Source organism: Amphiura filiformis, chromosome 4, assembly GCF_039555335.1.
Source record: "Amphiura filiformis chromosome 4, Afil_fr2py, whole genome shotgun sequence".
Taxonomy (NCBI): domain Eukaryota; kingdom Metazoa; phylum Echinodermata; class Ophiuroidea; order Amphilepidida; family Amphiuridae; genus Amphiura; species Amphiura filiformis.
Genome location: NC_092631.1, coordinates 81,681,820 through 81,709,793, shown reverse-complemented (window position 1 = coordinate 81,709,793; position 27,974 = coordinate 81,681,820). Strand labels below are relative to the sequence as shown.

General features: G+C 35.0%; 1 protein-coding gene across 1 annotated transcript in view; it reads right to left on the bottom strand.

The window, feature by feature from the left end:
• LOC140151507 (guanylate cyclase soluble subunit beta-2-like) overlaps window positions 1-27,635 on the bottom strand; it is a 49,691-nt gene extending 22,056 nt beyond the window's left edge. The window contains exon 1 of the mRNA XM_072173866.1: window positions 27,522-27,635. Within this exon, the coding sequence (XP_072029967.1) occupies window positions 27,522-27,524 (3 nt within the window). The 5' untranslated portion in view covers window positions 27,525-27,635. The remainder of the gene's footprint in view (window positions 1-27,521) is intronic.
• Between the last annotated feature and the right edge of the window lie 339 nt (window positions 27,636-27,974).

Sequence of the window (27,974 nt, the reverse complement as noted above, 5' to 3'; positions counted from 1 at the left end):
GATGGTAGATGTGACGTCACACGAGAGTCGTCGAGGGATTTTCCTGATGGTCGGTTCGTAACTCTTGGACAAGTTGTGGCGTAGTCCCCCTCCGCGATTCAAAGCCAGGATTCGGACTGTGAGGACTACTACATATAGGAGAGACAAAACAACCTCTCCACAAGTATGTACCAACATCGTCGCCCCAGTTCAACAGGACTTAACGACTCCGCGGTACACACGCACCTCAAAGCGGCCAAACACAACACAACTTTGAGGATAAGGACGTTATTGTGCTTGATAAAAAACATAGGTGGTATGAAAGAGGGGTGAAAGAAGCTATGTATGTTCGCAGGGAGAAATATATTTGTTTGTCTTTTAACATGTCTTGAGTGAAGAAAACAGTATTTACCATTTATCTTTTAATCTGTTTTAAATGGGAAAAGAGAATCAATATACCTGTACCATGATAAAACAGTAAAAACAGTAAAAACAATTTTGTATTGTTGTGTAATTGATGCATTCTTTCGAAGGAACCCTTGATAAACTTGATGCTACAAATGTATATCATTGATTTACATGTACAGCCGTCTCCCCTAGTAAAAGTGGCACAATTGTGATTTTACCCTTTCGTTGTTAACTAAACATATCTCGAGATTTAAACAAGGCAATTAAACAGACTAAACGGCATTTGAGAGTTAACTCTACGCTCTTGACGTTCATGTAAGTTTTATATCACAATGCTATTTTCTAATTGCCAACGAGGGCGCTTTTCACTTGCACATTTTTTGTTGAGACAGGCTGTATACACCATGCAGAGATTCAATATAGATCGGTTAAAAGGAAACAGATTTTGTAGACCAGCTCAATTATGTGATCAGCGTGCACAAACAGGTATGCTGAAAGCAGAAAAATACACTGAGGTCATAGAATTTGCATCAGAAAACAATTTTTAAATAGTTAAAACTCCAAAGTTATAATACATTATTATGATTACGTATATGTAAGATCAGGAAAATGTTGTCGTTCTCTTTCTCTGGAAGATTTAAGAGATTTGTCTCTAGCACTAAGTTGAGGTGTCCACGTGAGTTTAGTGCAATATTGATATTGATGTCTTTTCATTATTCTGTTTAGACATGTGTACTGTGTGTACTGAAATGTTTAATTTAAATGTTATTAATAAACGTTTTAAGAATATTTTCGTGTTTGCTGGTTATATCATCGACGAAGTTAAAGGACACTTGATTTGTTGACATCAAAAAAGTGTCTATGGATTTAATTAAAAGGCAGGAGGTCAGACATTTTTGCAATCTTGATATAACCAAGAGTTGTCAGAATATACGCCCGCAATGGCATGATCAGAATAATGGCAATGGCATGATTATTACTTTCCTTGTCGATAGGACATCAAGATGCTGCGTAATTATTAGATCACAGGCACGAGTTAGTTTGCTCTTTTTAAATCGGTTCGGAGCAAGTAATTTGGTTCGCTGTATATGTTGTAACTATGAACATGGCAATGGTTGGCTGTGTCACTGACCCTTTTGATTGATAACCTAGTCGATATGTGGACGTTGTCTTTACTTCTTACGGTATTGAAATCGTTTACATTTAAGATCAGAGCCCGTCTAACCTTTACTATTCACATACCCCGGAACGCTGGGTTGCGGATTACGTCCTTTTGTTGAAATGTAAATAAGACATCTTTCATGTCTCAAACCTATTTCACCGATGAGTAAGCAGAATTGAAAAATATTAGATTTACATAGTGGAATTATTGGGTTGCGCACTACTATGGAGTAACGATTAGAATGGAGTGCTTCCGCATAGCATTATATACCTGTATAGATGTGCCCCCTTTAAAAACGCTCGTGGCTGTGCCCCACTACAAAACTAATAATTTTGGAATTATTATACAAGTTTTGAGTGCGCAGAAATTAAAGTATTAGATTTAAATTTACGTCAACCGTTGTTATAATTTGCTGTATAGAAAGAACATTGATTAAAAATCCCAGCTTATTTTACGTCTTTTGTGCTAAAATAAATAATACTTCTTTCATGTGTAAGACCTATTTCATCGATGAATAAGTAGAAAGGAAAAACAGTGATTTACATTAACAACAGTGGAATTAGTGTCTATTGTGCTCCTTGGTTCATAGTGACGTATCCATAATGTGACAGGGTTTATTTTGCGCTTTGTTAAATCCAGTACATACGAGTAACTCTTTTTTTGATTCAATTTTAGATTAAAATTTTTTTAGATTAATTCTGTTGTGTATTCTGTTATTTTGCATGATGACCTACACATCAGATGTGATACATGTCTGTAATTATAACGTTTTCGAGTTACTTTGAATAGCGAACGTCAAGTGATCTCTAGCTTTCTGATTGCACTTTCACCAATATAATATATAATGTTAAATACATTCAAATTTAAATCACTATTTTCCAATCTCGAGAAATTACTTTTTTTACCTGAAAATAGAAAAAAGGTACAGACATTATTATGAACCTGATTTCAATTTTCAATTTCCGTACCTCAAGGAATAAAAATTGCAGCTAAAATTATTTGTGCAAGATTTTAAAATATAGTTTGAACCCGTTAATAAATATTCAGATGATTCAAACGGATATTGCAATGTTACTTACAAATGCCACTTTTATAAATTATAGCGTTATTAAAAAAATTGAAATTTACTTCTAAATTCCAAGTAGTATCACGATTGAGCTTGAATTGCTCTGAAAATCGTGTCACCAATTTCAACAATTGTGAAAGTGAAATTTTCAAAAACGGAAACTGATTTGACAGAGGAGGGCCTCATACCACACCTTGCCGCTAGGGCTATCGAACTAATGCCAGTATTCAGTATTGCCATAAGCCCGGTACCGACATTTGAATTGAGTAGCCATCTTGAAATTTGACCATACCGTTTATAGAATTAACAATATTACGACAAACACAAGCAGAAATAATTATGAGAAAACGTACCAGAATCGGATTTTACCTGCTTAAAACATCAAATACGACAATGAATACCTCTGTGTTTTACATAAAATACGACAATGAATACTTATATACAGTATACCAACCTGGTCTCAGTAGTTCTAGGGTTAACAAGCTTAAAAAAAACTAAACAAAAGCGTTGGTCGCATAATACAGGATGTCTTAAAAGTTGGTTTACCATTTTATACATATTTGGGTCCGTCTGTAATTTTTGCCAATTTAAGTGGGGAGTTAAAAATTATGGGCATTTGTACGTAAGATAAAATTGTTTGAGTACTAAAAAAACATGAACCTGAAAAATTATTGTACAGTGTGGTTCAAAAATAAAAGGTTGATTTCTCGCAGCTTAAAAGTCTGTTTCAAATTCTTGTTCCATATTCGAAAAGAAAATCTTTCTCAGAATATTTTTGGTAAAAAAAAGGTTGAAAAAATATAAATTACAGAAATGGTTCAAATTTTAAATCAAAGGTTCAGAATTCGGTTTGTACACACGTAAGAGAGGCGTCATAAGTCTGTGGTACAATTTCAAATGTTACATGAATTAAAATTGATTCTTTAAAATACTTGAATTTTCTCTGAAAGCTACGCTAGTTGGCGATTCAGGGAAGCCGCCATGTTGAAACGTTTAGTGACGTCACTAGCACTATCGTTATTTTGCAGTAGTCATGACTTGGTATTTTACAAATCTTAGTTTATTCTTTTCTGATCACGGCAGGCAGAATAAATTAATTATCAATGTCATAAAACCCAAATAATTACAATGAAAGTTGAAAATGTTACAATCATCATTATTATTTTGTTATCAAATATATTTATCAAATTACAATCAACTTAGGGGGAAACTATTTGAAAAGGGGAAAGTAAAAAGGGAACTATTTGCATTAAATGTTTTCACAGGTCCTTCTGCACACCTTGACGAACTTCAGAGACGCATAATTACACAAGTTGACATTCTCAAGTAGGACATACCTCTCATTATACATGGTGTGAACGCCATGTTGGGAAGAGCCGAAATCTGCATACAGAGGAATGGTGGCCATGTGGAAGACTAAGACTAAAACTGGCAAAGAAAGTGAAGAAAGTGGTGAGACTCTTTTTTTTGTGTGATTTGTATGTTGTTTTGATTTTAATTGACTTGGCGCAACTGCTTTTTTGTGCTATTTGTTAAATATTTTATTTTGTGTGGTCTTTCTTATATAGGGTGCACAACTTATAAGTTGTAAAAAGTTATGAGTAACCTTATTTGTTTTACAAATATGGACCAATTTGTAGTGTCACACATTATTGCGTTCGGTCACAATGATTCATTATGTAAAAAAAGAGACAGTTTGAAAAGTTGCACCTTGGTCCATAGAAGTCAATTTTCAAACAATACAGTATGTCAGGTCTGTTCATGTGTTTGTAATGGAAATAAAACTCTAGATGTTCAGTAGGTAATGTGTCCTCCTACACTGTTAACAAGTGCACTACAACGCCGGCGCATGCTGTTTATTAAAGTCCGGATCCGTTGCTGGTTTCAGCCAAATTCACTATTGACATGTCCTGACGAACCTGAAATTGTGTTCTCAATTTTTGAATTGCATTGGGCGCAACTCCCACACGACGAGCAATTTCTTTCACTGGTACATTTTCATCCAGCAAACCTATTGGTCGATCGCGATGGAAATCGGGCAAACGTGGCATTTTTAAAATTACTTTTCACATGTGATGAACTACTGGCGATGTATGGTCTATTCGCACCGCAGTACATATCCCGCCCAACTCAGCCATTTATCGATTAAAGAGAAAAGAATTTCAATCTTTAAAAACACCTGCTTTGCTTTTGAAAAAGAAGAAAATCAAAGATTAAGTTTTCTTTAACAAACACATGAATATTCCTGGCCTACTGTATTGTTTTAGAGTTAATTGCCTCCTATGGACTCAGATTTCATAATTTATTGGCATAATGTGTGTGAAGTGGTTTCTGATGACTGAAACAGTATACAATAATCATCAAAAGTATTTTGGATACCTTTCATGAGAGCCAATAAGACAAAAATTCTATAGTACACTAGATGGACCTTTAAATATTCGTACATTGTATTATAGTAATATTCATACTAGCATCATTTTTACCTTCAGTGGCTAGGCTACGATAAGGGGCTATGCCTCCAAATTATGTGATGCGATCAAGCAAAATCTGTCGGAACTCGGAAATATTAAATTTTCAGTTTCTTATATGATAGTAAAAAGCATTTACAAAGCTGTATTTTATAGAAAACCCCATTGAAATTGATCAACGAGTTCTAAAGATATGAGCAATTAAAGAGTTTCCAAAACAACAGGAAACAAAAGGAAATATTTCCTTTGTTTGGTTATATCTCAAAATCAATATTTCCGAGTTTCGACTGATTTTGCTTGATCGCATCACATATATTAAAAAATAAAACACCCGTCGTATTCTAACTCTGATATTTATTTGCTCATAATTTAATATGTAATACATCGTTAACATCTTTTAGTAAGTGAGGCATGAGATTCCTGATTATGCAATATTTATTGCTATATGACATGTCATGATGATTATACACCGTCCACATAAAGACGAATTTAGTAAAATTTACCAAGCATTTCAGTTATGAAACAGTGTATTAAAAATGACATTACCATTTAATGTAAGATTATTTTCAATAGAGCATTTCACAAACCCTCACTAATAATTATGTGTCGCAGAAACATGTGTGTATAATGTTTTGACACCGGGCGTCAAGAGTGATGGAAATAACAGAAATAGAAACCTGTTCTAATCTATTGTACAAAATAGCCAATCCAATTATCGATTGCTTTTTCAAGGCAATACATTTTTGCTATATTTTCTCGACTTCAGCAGAAAATATCTTAAAGGAAATGACAATTTTGTGTTGAAATTTAAGTTGATTTGTGCAGTGTCTCCAAAAAGAGGTATTTTGTGTACATCGCCGGAAACTGATTTTTTTTGGGCAATTTAACGTATAAATCAAACGTAACTAAATAACTGGTGAATTTAAGGAACATATCAGCTATCACATACATTTTGTATTTTGACATTGACCACTCCGTTTTTTGAACTAGAAGAATTTTACAAACCTCCCCTATTTTCAAGCCTTTCCACCGAATTGTAAAACTAGACAATAAATTTGTTTGTTTAATAGATGCCGGCACATTTCGACAACCCATTGAATCCAATGTGACTTCAAGAAGTAATGTTACAAGCATTTGATTAGACGAAGATCCAGTTTTAAAAGTGACAAACTTACCTATTCAAAAATCCATGGATTTCACATCTGAGTTGAGAGTGCTGAATGGCTAATTTATTCGCGCCGTTAATTTTAAACAAAAGGAACAAAAGAAAACTGAAACAAAAGAACTGACAAATAAAATGAAAGTTATGAAAAGTACAGAGAAGTAAAAACTGAAATTAAAATTGGTTTAAATAAACCTTCATTGAAGAAACCGTGTAGTCTCTTTGTTGCGCTTTTTGGAATATTTTCGCCTAGTTATACTAGGCCAGTTTTAAAATTAGATCTTCGTCTAATTTATTGCCTGTAACTTTACCTCTTGAGGTCACATTTGATTCAACGTGGTGTCACAATGAGCAGAATTATATAGTGCATCTATTAATATATATATTGACCCAAATATGGTTCAGTTTTAAAATTAGAATTTTTAAATCAAGTGTAGGGATACATTTTCTTTTGTTCTGGACTCTTTTGTTTTCACAGCCATCACATTCTCTGATGTCCGTTTCCACTGTTTGTTCTTCTCCATATTACTAAGCTTTGTAAATGAAGGATCTTTAAGCAGGCGATTTGTTGATATAACATTTTTGTGTGAGTGAGTTTGCACTTGCGTTGATCCATCACTTCCTGCAATACGAACGTCCAACTTAGCAGATTCCGACTCGCAACCCAAATTAGTCAGAGGAGCATATTTCAATTTCCGAAGGTGCTAGGACCTGCTTCATCGCTGATTTAAAGGAAGGTCATTTTAGAAAGCTGCCTCGCAAGTGTGTATATCGTTTCATCAAGTACAGCTGCGAAGAACTTATTATGACCATTATCAACACTAAATGCATCATATCCTACTTGCTTCAGGTAGCTTCTGCATACAAACAATGAATCCCTGTCCAGTCTGTTTCACTGCCTCAGCCATCAATTCCAAGGAGATCCATTAATGGGAAAATACCGATATGAGAATAAATACTGGCGCAGCACAAAAACAAATCACTCTGAAACGCTAGAACCAGCTTCAGATTGGACAGAATGACTGGGAGAAATTAACTTAATTGGTTCAGGGCCAATGCATGAATTCTTGATCCTGGTGACGTAAATACGTTCTCTCCAGCAGTTACTTTCAGCAATGTCTGTTTTTTGCTCAACATTGTTGAACATATAGGATGACATGAACAGTGCCAAAGTTTTATATCACTTTTCAGAAAAATGTCAAGATCTTTACAAGAGCTATGCTTAACACTTACATACCCAGAAGAAGGGTTACCCTGCTTAAGGGGCTGGGAAGAATGTCAAAAGTACTCATTACGTTAAAGCTGCCTTAACCAAAGTTTGCAATTTTACTTCAGACTTCAGAATTTACCACATTATTATGTTGCACAGCTCTTAAAAAGAGGCAATTACGAGACTAGGTGAATTAATGAATTAACGATTAACAGTCATTTAGTTCGTATGTCTGGTCGATACAAATTTGGGGTCAACGCGATTAATTCAAATATATTTGGTTGGTAATTGGTTCTATATGGAATTTGGGTTTTAATGCAAATAAATTCATTGGAACCTAATAATATTTATCATTAAAAAAAACCCAGAAATAACCCTACACAAATCTTTTAGTATTATCAATCATATTACTTGACAAAAGCACATTTCGGTTAACAATTGCCATTCCCTTTGAAAAAGAAATGAAAAGAGGAGGAAAGAATATTTTTAAAGTGGATGCCATTATGCCAATTGTTAACGCGTAAAATACATAAAATGGCTAACATCGCAGTTATTATTAGTAGAACTATTTGACCAAAGACCATTTGGAAAGCACTAGCATACCAGCTAGGATATTGAAAACATAGTCTTCAGGACTGATATGCGGTAGAGCAGATAAGAGGTTTCCCTTGGGTAGACAGGATTTTGGATAAAGAATTGAGACCACCAACGGAATCTCATCAGAACCTAACCAATTACGATCACCGGGTTTAGATAAGTAACCACAGCAAAACAAAAATATTTGTATTAATTTAAGGTAGCGCTACACCCCTTGATAAATTTGTGACTAAACTGGTAACAAAAGTTATGTATATTATAGGGGCATGGAATTCAGTTACTACACTGGAATTTCAGTGACGCAAGACAAGTGGTACGTTATATATGATAAGAAAAGAGGTACCGCTATAATGTTTCTCATTTTTTAAACATTATATAATGAACCACTTGTCTTGAATCACTGAAGTTTTGGTGAAGTTACTTGCCACATTTTTGCCACATTACTTCCCACAATGTTCTTCACATTTGTGGGGCTCCCCAAGTCCATACATTCAGATCAAGTCAAGGATCAAACTTTACTTCTGGAGTATTTCAACAGGTCATGTATCAATTAGGTATAGAACTGTAAACCTCAAGTGCTTACCATCCAGAATCACAAGGTGCACTAGAAAGGTTCCACCAAACATTGAAAAACATGATAAGGACATACTGTTTGGAATTTCAGAGGGACTGGGATGAGGGAGTACACTTGTTGTTGTTTGCTGCTAGGGAAGCTGTTCAGGAAACTTTAGGATTTAGTCCTTTTGAGTTAGTGTTTGGACACACAGTGCGCGGGCCCTTAAAGTTGTTGAAAGAAAAGTGGCTCAATGAGAAATCAGATATCAATTTGTTGGATTATGTCTCCAATTTTAAGCAAAGGCTTAACAGAGTAACTGATATCGCCAAAGAAAACTTGAAACAGGGTCAGGCCAAAATGAAACAGTGGTATGATAAACATGCCAAAGAAAGAGTGTTCAAACCAGGTGACAAAGTTCTAGTACTGTTTCCAATTCCAGGACACCCATTGCAAGCCAGATATCATGGCCCATGGTAGACGCAATATGCTCAAAGAGTATGTTGAAAGAGGTGACAGTGGCATTTCAAAACCTGTGTGTACAGTAAAACATGCTGATAATGTAGACAAACATGCCGATGTAGACAAAATCGCCAATGTAGACAAGAGTAAAGATGACAATTCTGATGTCACATTTGACCAGGATAAAGAACTGGAGCACAAAGAGTATAATGTAAAATTGAACAATTCTGATGTGCTCACTAATTTGGACTCAAAGTTAGGTCATCTTTCTCAAGATCAACAAAGTCAAATTGCAAATTTGATACACAAATTTAACAATATATTTCCTGATACGCCAAGTAGAACAAATGCTGCATTTCATGATGTAGATGTTGGTGATACAAAACCAATCAAGCAGCATCCTTACAGAGTCAATCCATTGAAAATGGAACATCTCAAAAATGAGATCAATTACATGCTAGACAATGACATCATAGAACCAAGTAGTAGTGAGTGGAGTTCACCATGCATTCTTGTTCCCAAACCTGATGGTTCATACCGATTGGTCGCAGACATGAGAGCTGCAAATGTTCATTCAAAGACAGACTCATACCCTATTCCAAGAATTGATGATTGCATAGACAAAATTGGGAATGCAAAATTTGTTAGCAAATTTTATCTATTGAAAGGGTACTAGCAGGTTCCACTCACAGACCGTGCCAAAGAGATTTCTGCTTTTTGTACACCATTTGGTCTTTACCAATACAAAGTCATGCCATTCGGTTTGAAAAATGCACCAGCAACATTTCAGAGAATGGTAAATCAAATTGTGGCAGACATAAAGGGATGTGAAGCGTATGTAGATGATTTGATTGTTTAGAGTCAAACTTGGGAACAACACATGGAACAACTCCATCAATTGTTTAAGAAGCTGTCTGATGTACAGTTGACAGTCAATCTGGTAAAAAGTGAGTTTTGCCATGCCACAGTCACATATTTGGGATATGTTGTAGGTCAAGGTCAGGTGAAACCTATCAAAGCCAAAGTTGAAGCAATTGAGCAATACCCCACACCTGTAAACAAGAAGGCACTCATGAGATTTCTAGGAATGGTTGGCTATTATAGAAAGTTCTGTCCAAACTTTTCAGAGATAGCAAGTCCTTTGACTGATTTGTTGAAGAAAGATGCAACATACTTTTGGTCAGAACAGGGTGAAAATGCTTTTCACAAAGTCAAATCAATACTCATGAGTTCACCAGTACTTACTGCACCTGATTTTCAGAAGCAGTTCAAGTTGATGTTGATGCCAGTGACATAGGCTGTGGAGGTATTGTGGTGCAAGAGGGTGAAGATCAAGTTGACCACCCCATATCTTACTTTTCAAGGAAATTCAAGAAGCACCAGAGAAATTACTCCACAATTGAGAAGGAGTGTCTAGCATTGCTATTAGCACTGCTACATTTTGATGTGTATTTGGGTACCACAGTATACCCTGTGCTTGTTTTCACAGATCACAATCCCCTCACCTTCATCAACAGGATGAAGGACAAAAACCAAAGACTGGTGAGGTGGAGTTTGACCTTGCAAGAGTACAATCTGGACATCAACCATATTAAGGGAAAGGACAATGTAATGGCTGATGCCTTGTCCAGAATTGCATAAAACTGACAAACAAAAATTCCTTTAAAAAGGAACTTGTGTGACAAGTAGTCACTGTGTATGTTGAGTTAAGCACTCAAAGTTAATATTATGTTGAAGTTGGTGTAAAGAAAAAAACATTTAAGAAAGTTTTCATTACATTCAAACTTTCTTCTTTTAAGGGGGGAGGGTGTGATATGCCCTAGGTAATTTAATTTGATGATTTATCTTAGTTTACAAAGTTACATGAGTGATGACATTTTGGGGGAATTCCCCTCTCCAATTGAGCAAAACAAGTTGAATCATATCTAATTTGGAATATTTGGAAACCCCCTGAGGTTGTAAAGTAAAAGTGATGTAATGGAATTCCCCTAAGGAAGTGATGTAATGAGAAAGGTTAATGTTATAAGTAAGACTTGGGAATTTCCCAGATTGAGCATAGTGTGAAGGTAGTAAATGGCCCATAATAGAATGGGGTTTTTCCCATTGCTTGATATATAAGAAAATGTAAACACAATTATTGTCACAGTTGATAGTGTTGATCTGGGCTAGCTAGCTAATATGCTTACAGTCCAATTCCTTCAAAGAAAGGAAATGGCAAACCAGAAATATTTTATGTAGTCAAAGTACTACTATTTGCCAGTGTTGTCGGAGAAGATCTAGAATACGTCAAAGAACGTACTTCTTCCAAGAAAGGAATATATGTTCTTCTGTCGACTTGCTGAAGTCTGGTGTTTTGATTCAACGCAACTGTCAAAAATAAGTGGGAACAACTGCATCGCAGTCCTGCTTCCTGAAGATATTGTGTAAAAGGTGGAAATACCACCAAGTTTGGAGAAAGCAGCGCAAGGAGTTTAGTATTGGAGAACGGCGCAAGGAGTAAAGTGATTTGGAGAACTGCGCAAGGAGTTTAGCATTGGAGAACGGCGCAAGGAGTTTAATATTTGGAGAACTACGCAAGGATTTATAAATGCAAGTGTACACTGGACTTCGCTGATTTTCGCAGGACAAGTGAATAAGGATATATTACATCAGTCGTCTAGAACATTGCAAGAACTTTATGATCACCAAGAAGAAGAATGCTGGCTAAGTACTAACTAGATAAAGAGTGTTTATATTTTATTATTGTGTATGAGCATTTGTTGTCATATATTGTATCAATCATAACGTGCTTTCAATTAAAGACTTAGATTTTGTTAGCTTAATCAAACAGTGTATTTGCGTTGTGCATTCGTGTGAGTTCGGGTAAAAGGTGATTTTGGCCTTGAGTCCAGTACGACTCGTAACAATACAATGTCAATTCGGCGCTTTTAAGTACTATACGTCAGTTGTTTATTCTTTTCAGGGTGATTTTACTGGTGAGGGTTGGAACTACAAATTGCTTCAACTTCTCTAGCGGAAATGAATATTTATTTTATTTTATCGTCTTAAAGAATTGACATTGCCTGCGTCGCATCTATGTGTAGTGAATATTGGTGGAAAGAATTATTAATCAATAGGCACGGATAGTTCATTTTCTGTTTGATCTGATTTTCCGATTAATTCATGTAGACTACTCGGTAAATTTTTTGTGAAAATTAGACGAAAATTCGAGTAAGTCAATTTTTCTTGTTGTGTGACCAGTTTAAATTCACCTCAACACAACTAAATATAGCACTAAAATATGACTGAAGACAATGTTCAGGAACAGTGACTGTGTGGTTAATTTTTTAAAGTGCAGTGATTTATAGTTCACTACTTACAGGCACAACGCCTAGACGTTGATCCACAAGCCACACTTCAGGTTGTCGCTGACCACTACGGCACAGATAATTCCATTTATAAACCATTAAACAACCACACAGGGATTTGCAGCTAAGAAGCAAACACCCTAGACATTCCACAATTAGTCTTCGCAGCCAGGATTAGCTCCCCGAGACAGTAAGCAGTAAATTCTATGTCCGGGGGGGGGGGATTTCAAGCTAGTCCAATTTATACTAAAATTGAACGTACCTTTTGAAATTAATTTTTGTTACATAATCCACAGCCTCTCTATTGGTCGCTACTCTGATTATATAAACATGACTTTTTGAATATACCACTTTGACCTCACTTTTTAATGATCAGTAGTTAAACCAGGTAACATTTTAAAATTGTGTCTTGATTAATATTGCCATTTCTTACTATGCAAAGAATAATTCTTCTTCCAGGTCTCAAACATCATGGATAATTGGTTGCGCTAGTTAGAGAGATCAGGCAATGGCTCATCATAAAAGGTTAAATATATTTACCATACATTTACATATTTCATTCTATGTGAGTTATCTTTATTACGATTGTTAACATCGGATTATAAAACGAATGAACCAATGTAATTATTCCTTTCAAAATTTGCTTATTGGCGTAATTGATACGCATGAAGTGGTTTATGATGATTGTAATGATAAACACTAATCAAAATACGTATTTGGACAATTTGCCAATAAGACCCAATTACTGGGAACCAATTGAACTACTGCATGATCAGTATATTTTCCATTCGTTAAGTATAGGATATAGAAATATATGAACTTTGAAGAAATATACATTTGAAAGTGATTAATGAAATGACAAAGTTGCCCTTTCCAAACGCTAATAACGGTAACATCCTGCAGTCGTGCACTGTTACACAAGTGAGCCTCATTGCGCGTGTTGCCTCCCAACTGTCACTGTGCACTTGTTTTGGCTTGATCTCATAGGAGTTGATGTTTTTCATGGTGTCAAAATTTTCCCTAAAAATAGTTCTTGACTCAATTATATAGAATCTACAGAAATGTTTACGAATTATTGAGTGCATGACTAAGTGACTTCAAAATGAGATTCAGTGTCTTCTTTTCTTCATATGATTTTTTTGTATGAAGATATTGATCAAAAATTAAAAAGCGACTGAATCAAAAGTAAGATATTGTAGTTATGGTTTTCAGAATTTGAAACAGAAATTAACAAATGCAAATATAGTAATAACATTTGAAACCAATAAGGCTTATTAGTCACGTAGAACCAGTACTTTAATGTTCTCGTCTGCCGAACAAATTGTTTGCTTTTGTAATGTATTATATTGGTTTTCGAATATTCCCTTTTTCCATTTTTTACGAATTTAAAATCCCTCACAAATATAGCAGAATGTATATATCAATTTGGCAAATTCATTTTGAGACCCCACTACAATCACAAGGCATGTACTCAGCCGTGAAAAATGTTATTGTTTCAAATGGGGTGTCATTGTAAAGGGGAGTATTGTAGCTATCCAGTGATATGCAACACGATATGAATATATCACAAATAATTGGAGATACAGATGCTTGAAAAAACTTTCCAAACTTTTGTTGAGGAGTTTATATTATTTTGAATGGTAAGCGAAGCATGAGGTTATGCAATATCATTGCAACACCGTAAAAGTATATATTACACTGGCACCATTAATAAAGATCAATTTACTCAATGTAATATTATTTCAAAATATCAAATGCACCGTTTCACAAAAAAATGTGAATGTCACGAATAATTGTGTTTTAGTGACATATTACTTATAACAAGTTGTATGTAGGGTTTGACTGATTCTAAAAAAATATTTCTCCTTTTTAATACAAAGTGATCAACCTTGCCAGTCAATTACACATTCTTTACAAAAAAAAGCATGCGTAATGCAAAGGACATTTTATGCCTTTATCATAAAGGGTTCACAAAAAGTAACTCCCCCCTAAAATTACAAAACATTTATTTGCATAACTTGACACACATTTCGTTGATTTAAAAAACATTAAAACCTGTGAATAAAGTTTTTCTACCCTCCCAAAGTTCATTCTTCTAAAATCTTTTTTTTTTTTTTTTTGGCCAAAAAAAAATCACATTTTCCAAAAATGATGCTTTCAGACAAATTTGCACTTTTCAGCATCCTCATTTATGTCGAAATGGGCTTCAACAAAGCATTATTTTGCACTACATGATGGTTGCTTGGGTGACTAAGAGATCAGAGACAGAAAGGTGAAGGAAAATAAAACAATTAAATCATTCATAACATTGGTATCGAGGAATTTTTGTACATTACATGTATGGGACAAAGTGCAATTTTTTAAGCATCATTTTTGAAAAATGTGATTATTTTTTTACCAAAACAAAACGATTTTGAGAAGGGATAACTTTGGTATGGTAGCAAAAAGTTGCCTTTATTCAGAGGTTTTTACATTTTGAAATCATCAAAATGGATGTAAAGTTATGCAAAGAAATGTTTTGCAACTCCTAAATTGATTTTACCATTTTTGAAACACAGGCTCAATAAAACCTTCTAGAAATACACCGTACACGTCAATAAATCGTTGTTTTATACTGCAAGATGATTGCATGGGTGACTGGGCCATCGTATACATAAAAATCAAAGAAAACAAAAGCACCATTAAATCAATCAAAACATTGATATCGAGAATGTGTTTGTACATTACATGTATAGGATGTCGATACTTTTTCTGAAAGCATCATTTTTGGGAAATGTGATTATTTTTGGCCAAAAAAAAATTTAAAAAAATTAAAAAACTTTTAGAGGGTAGGAAAATTATTCCTTTATTCACAGGTTTTTAAATTTTTCAAGTCAACGAAATGTATGTCAAGTTATGCAAAGAAATGTAAAAGTTATGCAAAGAATGTAAAAAAAAAAAAAAAAAAAAAAAAAATGGCCGCCAGTGGTGGATGTGCTGGTGAGAGTGGTGATATTTGACAACCTTCTGGACACTTCAACTAACACCTGAAGTTGCTTTAAAGCAGGTAGGATGGAAAATAAGAACTGTTTCAATCATCTGCTGCTTTTGTGTTTGGTCACAGCCACTATCAGACTGAATTTCACCACTGTGTATGACTCGGGTTTAGTTAACAGCTTAAGCTTAACTTCCTGCAGAATTTTGCACCACGCTCACCACTGGCAAGGCCAATCCAGCTTACAGCATAAACATCACAGCTCTTCATTTAGTAATGACAAATATTGTGGTCATCGAACAATGTATTATGCTAATCATTCTGCCTCCTTTCAAATTCTACTCCTGTCATGAGATGTAGAACTGAATCCCGGACCAGATTTAAGCTTACCTAAATCTAATACAACAAACTGTGAGGAAACATCACACGTCCCCCGTGGTCTTCTTTTGAATGCACGCAGCATAAAAAATAAGCTTTTAGACCTACAAACTTTTGTGTACACGCGTGGTTTCCAGATTGTCGGCATCACTGAAACGTGGCTGGACTCCCATCTGCCGAGTGCATCTATTCTTGGTGACTTTGCGATCTTCAGGAACGATCGCTACACAAATGGAGGAGGGGTCTTGCTAGCCGTTTCCCCATCTCTGGACCCAATCGAACTTACCCCGTTGCACAATTACCCAAATACTACAGCTCAATCCATATGGGCATCAATTAACATTGCTAATAAACGCTGGCTTTGTGGAGTGTTTTACCGGCCAAAGCCCAAAGACATGGAAGCACTTGATTGCCTTGAGGAGACTCTTGCAAGTCTTCATCCGGAGCGTTATGCTGGTATTCTGCTCCTTGGTGATTTTAATGTTGACTTTGCACCCACTCGTGACATTCGCAGTAGTACATACTTCGAAAAGCTGAATGCCATCTCCGATGTCTCTGGTTTACATCAGCTTGTTACCGAGTACACCCGCATCCCTGAAAATGAGTCACCCTCCATGATTGACCTTGTGTTTTCTTCAAGCTCCGATCAAGTTTACGACGTTCAAGTGACTGAGAAGCTTACTCCGTCGGCAGACCATTCTATGGTAACTTTCAGTTTCAGAGGCAAACTTCAAAGTTTGCCCAATCTCCGCAGAACTTTTTATCAATATGACCGTGCTGATGTTAATCAATTAAATCATCTTATTTTAAATACAGACTGGGACAATGTTTTTCATGATGACTGGCCTATTGATGTGGCCATGAACTCTTTCACAGAAACTTTTTTCTCATAAATAAAAGTATTCCCAAAGTCACAAAAAAGCGTAAGTTTAAACCTTGGTTCTCAAGAGATCTGAAGCACATGAGTACCAAAAAACAAAAAGCGTACCACAGAGCTAAGCGCACTGGGAACCAAACCGACTGGGATGCGTACTGTACTTTAAATAATCAATTTTCTTATGCCAAAAAACAGGCTTATAGTTCCCACTGGGAAGCCAAATTTGCAAAGAATGATAATTTGAAGAGCTTTTGGTCTTTTGTTCGATCCCAACGTGCTGAACCTGATTCTCGTTCTTTTGTTATTGATGGTGCCCAGTCATCAAATCCCTCTGTTATAGCTAATGGCTTCAACCAACTGTTTGCCAGTTATTTCACCAATTCTGATGTCAGAGAGATAACATCACCTGTACTTGATGTTCCTACCATAAGTCACATTATTATATCTAATGGCATGGTGCATAAAAAAATCAAGTCTCTGTCCCCTGATAAAGCAGTTGGCCCTGATGCTATATCTTGTCGTATGTTAAAATTGTGTGCTTATTCCATCAGCCCTATTCTTACTCGTACTTTTAACATGTCTATTTCCAGTGGTACTCTTCCTTCTTGTTGGAAGACAGCAAATGTTGTCCCTGTATATAAAAAAGGTAATCGGTGTGATCTTAAAACTATCTCCCGATTGCTCTCACATCCATTGTTGTTAAAATGTTGGAGAGCATTGTTTCCGACCATATTCGCAGTCACCTTTTGAATAATTGCCTTTTGTATTCAGACCAGCATGGTTTCTCTCCGGGTAAATCGTGCACCACTGCCCTGAGTGAGGCTGTCTGCGAATGGAATAAGATCCTGGATCGTCGCACAAGCCCGACTCCGCGAGTTGATTTAATTTCTGTTGACTACAGTCGTGCTTTTGATTCCATCTCTCATGCAGTTCTTTTAGAAAAACTCCACCGCACGTATGGTTTTAGAGGTCCACTTTTGAACTGGATCTCTTCTTTTATTTTAAACCGCAAGCAAAGAATTGTTTTTCGTGGCCATATGTCTGAATTTGTTCCGGTTTTATCTGGTGTGCCCCAGGGATCAGTCTTGGGGCCACTTCTTTTTAACATTTACACCAATGATCTTCATCTGCATTTAAATTCCAAAGTTAATCAATATGCTGATGATAGTTTTATTTCCCGCACAATTAACAATGATTCTGATGTTGCTATTCTCCAAAATGATTTGAATACACTCGATTGGTGGTCGGAAAACAATGCTCTTCAGTTAAATCCTCTGAAATGTCAAGTTATGTGTATTTGCCGTCGCAGAAAGAAACCTTCACCAGTTTATTATGTTTCAAATACCCAGCTTTCAGAAGCTTCTAGTTTACGTCTCCTTGGGGTTCAGGTATCTTCTGACCTCTCTTGGAATGAACATGTGTCCAATGTTACAAAAAAGTGCAATAGACTCATAGGCTTCCTCAGGACTGTTGTTGGTAAACAAAATCAAACCATCCTGCTCACACTTTATCGTTCTCTTGTTTTACCGGTCATAGATTTTTGTTCACCAGTTTGGTTTGTTTATCGTAAAAATCACATTACGAATTTGGAACTTATCCAAAGGAGGGCATCAAGATTTATTTTGGGTCAGAGAAGGGGGGATCAATCTTACAGGGAGCGTCTTCAACAACTCAATCTTATGGATCTTAATAACAGGAGGAAATATTTATCTATTTGTTTTGCTTGCCAGTGTATTTCAAATTCAAATTCTTATATCTTTCATTTCAGCAACTGGACTGTAAACATTCGCCATCTTGACAATTTGCTTTTTAACAATCACATCACCCCAAAAACCGATAGTTTTAAATATACCATCAGTGTCAATTTTCCCCGTCTTTGGAATGCACTTCCAGTGTCCATCAGGGATCAGTTTATTTTGTATAAAAATATGAGGCCATTCAAAAGCCACCTTAAAACACATTTGATTGAAATGACTATGCAAGAGCTGGAGCTGGACTCCTAAATTTTATGTTATTGTTGATGAAATATGTGTAATGTGTAATATGTAACTTATTCTAAATGTGCAATATTTAATACTTAATATTTATGTTTTGAGTTCACTTGTCTCGGTGGGTTGGAGGGGTCACACCCATTGGGTGATAGTGTTCACGCTCCTGGCTCCTCCTGGCTAGCCTACCGGGACAATCTTTTATAATTTTTATTTTATGACATGCTTTGTATGTGTATTTTTGATGTATTTTAGCCAGTTATGTAAATAAATAAATAAATAATTTTAAGGGGGAAGTTATTTTTTGTGAACCCTTTATATACCACATCTGTCATGTTTATTTGTTCACAACGATTTGTACTACGTGAGATTTGGACCGTACACATTGTTTGGAGGGACACTTTCTTCTACACGAATAAGACATTACCCGCGTCGCATCTATGTTTTTCATAGCTTGATAGCCATTTACACATTCTTCACAATCGATAAGTGCGACCGTGTGAACACGACTTTTATTATCTATACCACATCTTTCACGTTCGTTATTTTCATAACCATTTTTACTACGTTGGAGTTGTTGGACAGTATACATTGTTTGGAAGAAGTGATTAATGTGTATCTCTTTTCTTATTAAAAGAATTGACAATAATGCCCGCGTCGCGGCTACGTGTTATGAACTCAATGATGGCTTCGTTTTAGTGTTGACGAAAACAAGTAGAATCGCTTGACACCTCCGTGAAATATTCAAAATCTACACATCTTCTCCTGATTAGTGGTAAAAATACTATAGAAACACGCACATCGTAATGTTTGTTTTTTTTCAAATTGTATCAGTATTTACAACAGATTTTCACCCGTTGAAAGAAAAGTACATCGAATACATAGCGGTAGCGGTCAACCAATGATTAAAAAAGCACATTATCTACGCAACTGCTTATTGAATTAATCAAGTCTTCAAGGACTTCTGTGTTACCTTTACAATAACGGCAAGGGTTCATTTCAACTTTCATGTGGTTAGGTACAGAATCACTCGAGGGAAGGAACACTGACTTTTTCTTAAGGCGCATTTAGTACGCGTTTAAATGGGACTTGTGTAATCACAGGGGCTCTGCTCTGCATCAACAACTTTTAAATCTTCTGCTGGGTGTTTGATCCTGATGTTATTTACTTTTGTATGAGTTCTGTTTCACAAAACTTTTGATACATTTACATTACACTTACATTTTAGACAATATTTATTTTGTGTGAGTTCTCTGTATTACCATTGTTAACATGGTTAACAATTTATTATAAAACGAATGAACTAATTAATTATTCCTTAATTTGCTTACTGTGCATGAAGTGGTTTCTGTTGATTGGAATAATATACACTAATCAAAAAAGGTATTTGTACAATGTGTCAATAATACGTAATTACTGGGAACCCATTAAACTAGTGCACGATCAATATACTTTCCAGTCGTTAAGTAAAGGGTATAGAAATATATGAACTTTGAAAAACATACATTTGAAAATGATTAATGAAGTGAAATTTTGCTCTTTTCAAACGCTAATAATGGTAACGTCATAATATGCAGTCGTGCACTGTTACACAAGTGAGGCTCATTATGTGCTGTGTGATGCCTCCTAACTGGTACTGTGCACTTGTTTTGGCTTGTTCCCAAAGGAGGTGACGTTTTTCATGGTGTCAAAATCTTCTCTAAAAATAGTTTCATTTCGCCAGATTTTTCACTCATTTATATAGAATATACAGCAATGTTCAGGAATTATTGATTGCGTGACTAGGTAAATTCAAAAGACTTTCAGCGTCTTCTTCATATTTTCATATTGATGAACATTTAAACAGCTACAAAATCAAATGCAAGATTTTGTAGTTTAAGATTTTAAAACAAAATTTACAATCAACAAATTTCAAACATATTAATAACATTTGAAACCAATTAGGTTTATTAGTCACAGTAGAACCAGTACTTTAATGTTCTCGTCTGTCGCACGAATGTTTTGCTTTTGTATTATAATGGCTTTCGAATATTCCCTTTATACATTTTGTACGATTTTAAAACCCCTGACAAAATAATGCAATATATTTATAATCATTCCCAATATGTTCAGAATTAGCTGTAATGGCTAGGCTATAATAAAATGCTATAAACACAAAAAATTATTACAAAACTCGCTATATTTCAGTCTGTAACGCTGATATGTTGTGAATATCTATTATTTTTAATAGTAATGCTAAAAAATAAAAGCCTTGCTTTTTTGTACAAATTATTTGAATGCAAAGGTTGATGAGCTATAAAGTCTTTACATGAATAGGGAACAACGTGAAAATGTCAATCAATACAAATACCTAGGAGTCATCCTCGACCAAAATCTAAAATGGGAAGCGCACATTAATCAAACTTTTTTAACAGTTTCGAAATACATTTTTATGTTGTATAGAATCAGAGAAAGGCTAACTACTTGAATACAATTTATAAAGCTCTTATTCTTCCAAGATTGCCTTACTGTGATACCGTATGGGGAAAATGCAATAACACACTTCTGAATAGGATTGAGCGTCTCCAGAACACGGCTGGGAGGGCCATTCTAAAGTTCTAGTCAGGGCACCATCTTCTTTAATCAGGGAAAAACTTAAATGGAAGCCTCTTACCAACCTTAGACAAGACCATCCGTGTCTTTTAAGGGGGTACTACACCCCTGCCCAATGTTGTGCCTATTTTTCTATTTTTCTCAAAAATTATAGTGCATTGGTGACAAGTAAGGTATGTATATTATAGGGGCAAGGACTGCAACTACTGCACTGGAAATTTTATTTCAACACAGACAACAGTTGTGGAGTTACAGTCACAAATGAGGGAAAACCAATATTTGATTAATAAATCAATAACTACTTGCCTTGAGTTTTCAGTGCAGTAGTTGTAGTCATTGCCCCTATAATATACATATCTTACTTGTCACCAATGCGCTATAATTGTTGAGAAAAATGCAAAAATAGCCACAAACTTGGCAAGGGGTGTAGTACCCCCTTAAATTATAAATATACTGCTGGTTTTGTTCCAAAGTATATGCAAACCTCTTTGAAAACCAGTCATCGTCAAAATACACATGGTAGCGCTTATAGCAACTTTGCACTTAATTTAAAACCCAGAATTGAAGCTGGTCGACGCTCATTCTTATTCAGAGGGGCTAAGACATTTGTATTTGACATTAAGGGATCTAAAATGAGCGTTTATTGCGTTTCGACAGTATTTTCTGTGGGACATGAGAGCACCTCAGACCTATCGAATTGCATTCTGAATACGAAGCATGTCTTTCTGATATCAAATAATTTTCATTTTTTGAAAATCAAAATATAATACAAATTTTATGACAAATTATAAAAATGTAATATTTTTCAAATTTTTTTATAACAGTACTCGAAGTAAATTATATAAATCTAATGACATATTCTTAAAGTGTATGTAGCAGTGAGGAAAAGCCGACGGTCAATTGAAAATTTTGACCTTTCATATTGAAGATATGGATTTTTTCCCAAAAAGACCTAATTTTTTTGGAGTTTTGGGAAAAAATCCATATCTTCAATACGAAAGGTCAAAATTTTAAATTCATCGTCGGCTTTTCATCCCACCTACGTGCACTTTAAGTATAAATATTCAGATTTATAAAGTTTACTTCAAGTACTGTTAAATATCAAAATATCAATTTTAATGATTTGCCATAAAATGTGTATTAAATTGCGAATTTCAAAAATCAAAATTATTTGATATCAGAATGACATTTCGTATTCAGAATGCAATTCGATATGTCTGATGTGCTCTAATGTCCCAAAATAAATACTGTCCAAACGTTCATACCCCACCCCTTAATATAATGAAATATTTTAGTTTGTATTTTGTGCAATCAATACTTTTGAATAGTATTAATGTTTGATATCAATGCTGGTTGATTTTTGTATTGTGTTATCTTTTAAGTAGGTTTAATGCTTATTGGGTCCCCCATATTTGATCCTTTATTCTATATGTTTTAGCCTATGTATGTTAGTTTCATCGTTTCAATTTTAGTCATAATACATTATAAAAACAGATATATTGAAAAGGAATACATATATAAGACCAGACAGGAGGGTTGAGAAGGTACGCGACCAGGCTTAAACATCCGCAGGCATATTAAACAACAACACAATACAGCATATAAATGCAGGATATAAAGGAATATTATAAATTAGAAATAATATTGCATAAAAAAAGTTGACAGGGACCCGCCCCGAAACAATTGCACTAAAACGATAAAATATGTTCTAAAAGACATTTTGATTTAAATCGACCAGTCATGGTCATATTTTGAGTAAAAAATTGAGTATGAACATAGAATTGCACGTTGACTGAGAGATTTTGAACATTTATCAAAGACCCGTTTCATTGGTTTCTGGCTTTTTGAAACTAAGGGGAAAATGGAACTCAGGTTACACATGTTGGAGCTTGTGATGAGGCCGCTACTGCCTATTTCAATATAAAATAACTTGGCGTCATAACCCTGTTCTTGCAAATCAGCGATTAAACCGGCATATTAATTTTGTTTGTAGTCATGGGTTTTGTGAATGTTCTGCTCGAAAGGAATGCTGAGCTCAAAAACGATGATGGATTTAGAGCTTTCGTTAACGAGAACCAGATCTGGTCTTTGCTGCGTAGGAAGAATATCAGGAGGGATTGTGGTACCAGCGATTTTAGTGGCACCATCTAAGTCACAGTAGAATTTCCAGGACTGGTCACTGATATCTTTGAGAGTATCCATGATTATGCGGAGTACAGACTTATGACGCCAAGTGTACCGACCTTGATCAAGCATGATTTTACAGTGGTTAAGGACACGATGGAGGGTCTCGTGATTGCCACATAAGTTACATTTGGTATTTAACTTTTTTCCCCAGCGACTCAGATTGTTTTTAGTGGGAAGGGTGTCAAGGAAAGCATTCAACATAAATTTCATGATGCCTTTAGGAAGGTTGTAAATAAAAGATTTCCAAAGATAATCAGATTTTTCTGAGAGTGCAATACGAAACATGTCACCCTGGACCACAAGATTTTTTAAATGGTTAACCCAGCTCTCAGTGACCTCGTCCTTGATGGATTTTGTCAAGTCAGTCTTCAGCTTTTTGTATGGCACATTGTATGGCACATTGCTGTTAGAATTATCAAAATGATCAATAGCGTTTTGACAATAAGTTGTGATGGAAAAATGTTTAGACCACTTTTTCTCCCTTTCAAGGCGGGAGTCAAGAGCAACATTGACCTTGGAGTCGGCTTTTGTTCTTGAAGACAAATGAGCTGAAACATGACATTCAAGGTAAAGTTGATTAATAGTAATAATTTTTAAACATCTTGTAAAGTTACATTGTAATTTGAATTGTTTTGTAAGCATTGCATTTATCTAAATTTGCAATTTTATTGTGTATTTGAATGTATTTAGTATTTTTAAAACATGTAAATGTTGTATTGATCACTGGGCCTCAAGGAAGAACAGATGATTAAATGTGTTTTCAACTGAATGAGTGTCCCAGGTTATCGAAGAAATAAAACAAACAAACAAAAAAAGCATGAAGTTCATGACCATGTGATATTATTGCAACACCGTAAAAGTCATGAGACCGTTACCATAATAAAGATTAATTTAGTCAATGTAATTTTCAATGCACTGTTTCACAAAAATGTAAATGTCACTTATATTTATTTTGTTTAAGAGACGTATTACTTATAATAAATTGACAGTCAGTTACACGCTCTTTACAAAGCCATGTGTAATGCAAAGGCAATTTTATGCTTTTATCATCTATACCACATCTTTCACGTTTATTATTTTCATAACGATTTTGCACATTGTTTGGAGGACGACTCAGTGATTATATAACTTTTGTCTTCTACACGAATAAGACATTGCACACGTCGCATTTAATCTTTTCATAGCTTGATAGTCAATTACACATTCTGTAAAAAAACATGCGTAATGGAAAGGCAATTCGATGCTTTTATCATCTGCCCGCGTCGCAGATAAGCTTTTCATAGATTGACAGTCTATAACACATTCTTTAAAATATACGTAATGCACAGGCAATGTGGTGCTTCTTCAAACATCATTTTGAGAGCAATTTGCTTTCTAAACCAGTTTACCAGTAACTATTCTTTGACTGTTGTTCACATCTTATTTTATTGTAATGTCTTGTCTTGTCCTGTTTGTATTAATTGTATTTTCGTTTGTACTGTTTGCCGGCAACCCGCACCCACGAGCTTGATCCACGCGTGTTGCCCCACAACTTTATTTCAGGTTTTATTTTTATTAATGCCCCCCTTAATCTTGTCTCATACCCATTTTTGCCCTGTCTCTTGCCTTTTAATAGGTTGTTTATTTTAAAGTGATCGCATTTGATTGCCACCAGTGGGCTTGTGATCGGATACACTAACTTTGCTTTGTATGTAATTGGTTTGAAAATTATGGCATTTGTCATTTACAGCCAAAAAATTAAGGTACCAGTTGCGCTCACCCCCTGTATATCCTAAACAAAGGCAAACATGTCATAATTGGAACCACCAGCCAATAGCTGCATCTTTCACCTTGAATTTAAGACCTCATTCGTTGACATTGTCCAAGAAATAAAGACACAACGATCCAAAAACCCAAAGAGTTGCAGTTTGCCACATTACATGCCATATTGATTTGTACACAAAGCGTACGCGAACAAGGTAACTAGAGCTGTGCTTTCATTGATTAGCACGAAAAACTAGCATCGTGCTTTCACTGACTAGAACACAAAAGTGCAACTTTTTATTTCGTATCTTCATCAGGTTTTGGACTACCGTTTCTTTAATTCTCAACCAATTGCAACAAATAAGGTATCAGAGCTAAAAATTACAGGCATCGGCTGCTTGTTTTAATTTTGACACATTTGTCTTTATTTAGAATATACAGGGATGAACACAACTGCTACCTTAATTCTTTTGCTTACTGTATATAAAAATGTTTCTTGAATTGATTTGCATTGAATTTATCATCGATACCAATTTTTTTCATATTTACTATTTCATAACGAGTTTACTACGTTGGAGTTGGACCGTAGGGCTATATATTGTTTGGAAGAAGACGAAGTGATTATGTAAACATCTCCAAAAAAGTAACTAACCCCACTTAAAAATCTGTAAAATGCGTTGGAAGCAGAATTTATTTCTGCGTATTTTGACACCTCATTTGATACGATAGCCCAGAAAACAGTAACACACAGGTCAATTTAATGTAGTAAGAGCCAGATTTGAAAGTTTCACTTACAATACAAAAACACTCAGATATCCTTACACAGATTTCCTTTCATTATACTGAATAGAAAATCAATACAATTTACTGCAACTTTCAAATCTTTGGTTACATTGATTTGAATGTACGATGTGCCGTCAATATTTAATCAATTGCTACAAATGAGGTATCAAAATGTGCAGAAATAAATTCCGCTTCAAACGCATTTTACAGACAATGCCCACGTCGCAAATAAGTGTTGTGAACTCAATGATGTTTTAATGTTGATGAAAATCAAATGAAATCGCTTGAAACCAGTAGCGTAGCCAGTTGGGGGGTGGAGGGGAAGGGGGCAGAGTCCCCCCGACAAAAAAAATGAAAGAAAAAGTGCCCTCTGACAAAAAATGAAAGAGAAAATCAGGAGGGCAAAGGAAAAGAAAAAAGGCAAGGAGCCCCTTTTCTAGCAACATTCAGGGCCAAAATAGTGTAAAATACAAAATTTTTCAGCGCTACGCACGCACATTGTAATAATAAAGCCCATTTTTAGCCGTATAATGGGCGAAAATAGTGTAAAATACATTTTTGTTCGCGCTACGCGCGCACATCATACCAATAAGGCCCTTTTCGGGAAGCTCGAAGACATACAGTCCCTATGTATTGTATGATGCAACTGCAATTTTTTCGTGTGTTCCCCCACAATTTTATTTTGCCCCCCCGACCAAGAAAGCTGGCTACGCCCCTGCTTGAAACCCGCATTAAATATTCTATCTACACCTCTGCTCCGGATTAGTGGTCAAAATACTATAGAAACACGCAAATCGCAATTTTTATTTTTTTCAAATTTTATCAGACCTGATTTTCAACATATGTGATGCGATCAAGCAAAATCAGTCGGAACTCGGAAATATTGATTTTGAGATATAGCCAAACAAAGGAAATATTTCCTTATGTTTCCTCTTGTTTTGGAAATTCTTTAATTGCTCATATCTTTGGAACTGGTTGTTCAATTTCAATGGGGGTTTGTGCAAAATCCAGCTTTGAAAATGCTTTTTACTATTCTATAAGAAACTTAAAATTTAATATTTCCGAGTTCCGACTGATTTTGCTTGATCGCGTCACATATTTTAACCCTTTGAAAGAATAGTACTTCAAATACATAGCGGACAACCAATGATAACAAATTCACATTATGGTCGCAACTGCATATTGAATTAATTTATGTCTTCAGAAAGCATCAGATAGTTATGATAGTTATGTATATGGCACAAATCTTGATGTTATCCAGCTTATCCTCAGTGAAAACATAAACAAATTCCTCTTTTACATTGCAAAACTTCATAATGCTCTTATTATGAAATCAACGAAGAAAACAAATGAATTGATAAATGAAAGTTAACAAAATCGACAAATATGTTAATATATAAAAATACACTATGAAATAACGACATAAATAAATAAATAAATAAATAAATGAATAAATAAATAAATAAATAAATAAATAAATAAATAAATAAATAAATAAATAAATAAATAAATAAATAAATAAATAAATAAATAAATAAATACATAAATAAATAAATATGTAAATAAATAAATAAAACACTCTTACCATGATCAGGATTTATTTGATTCTTTCCAATCATCTGTTTTCAAATTACAATCACGCAATGTAGAAGGAAAATAGTTTCCTCATGTGTTCATATTCGCCAATCGTTGTGACACTGTGTTCAAACACGAACACTTTATAAATGCCATATATTATTGCTGTACTGTCAGTATAATGTACATGATAGGCGGCGCTTTAACACAAAGATGCCTTAAAATGAGCAAATCGGAAGAATCGAAGGGAAAAATATTGCAAAATACGTGCACGCCTTTGGGCCCTTGTGTCATTATGTGCATCTGATGAGTAATATTTCAATTCAAATTCAAACATTGAAATAATATTTCATTTAAACTCCTATCCATAAAAATGAACAGAAAATAACACACAGGATTACTTCAATACTCTACTCTAAACACATGGCAGTGCCCAAGCAGTTATCCAACTGACACAACAGTA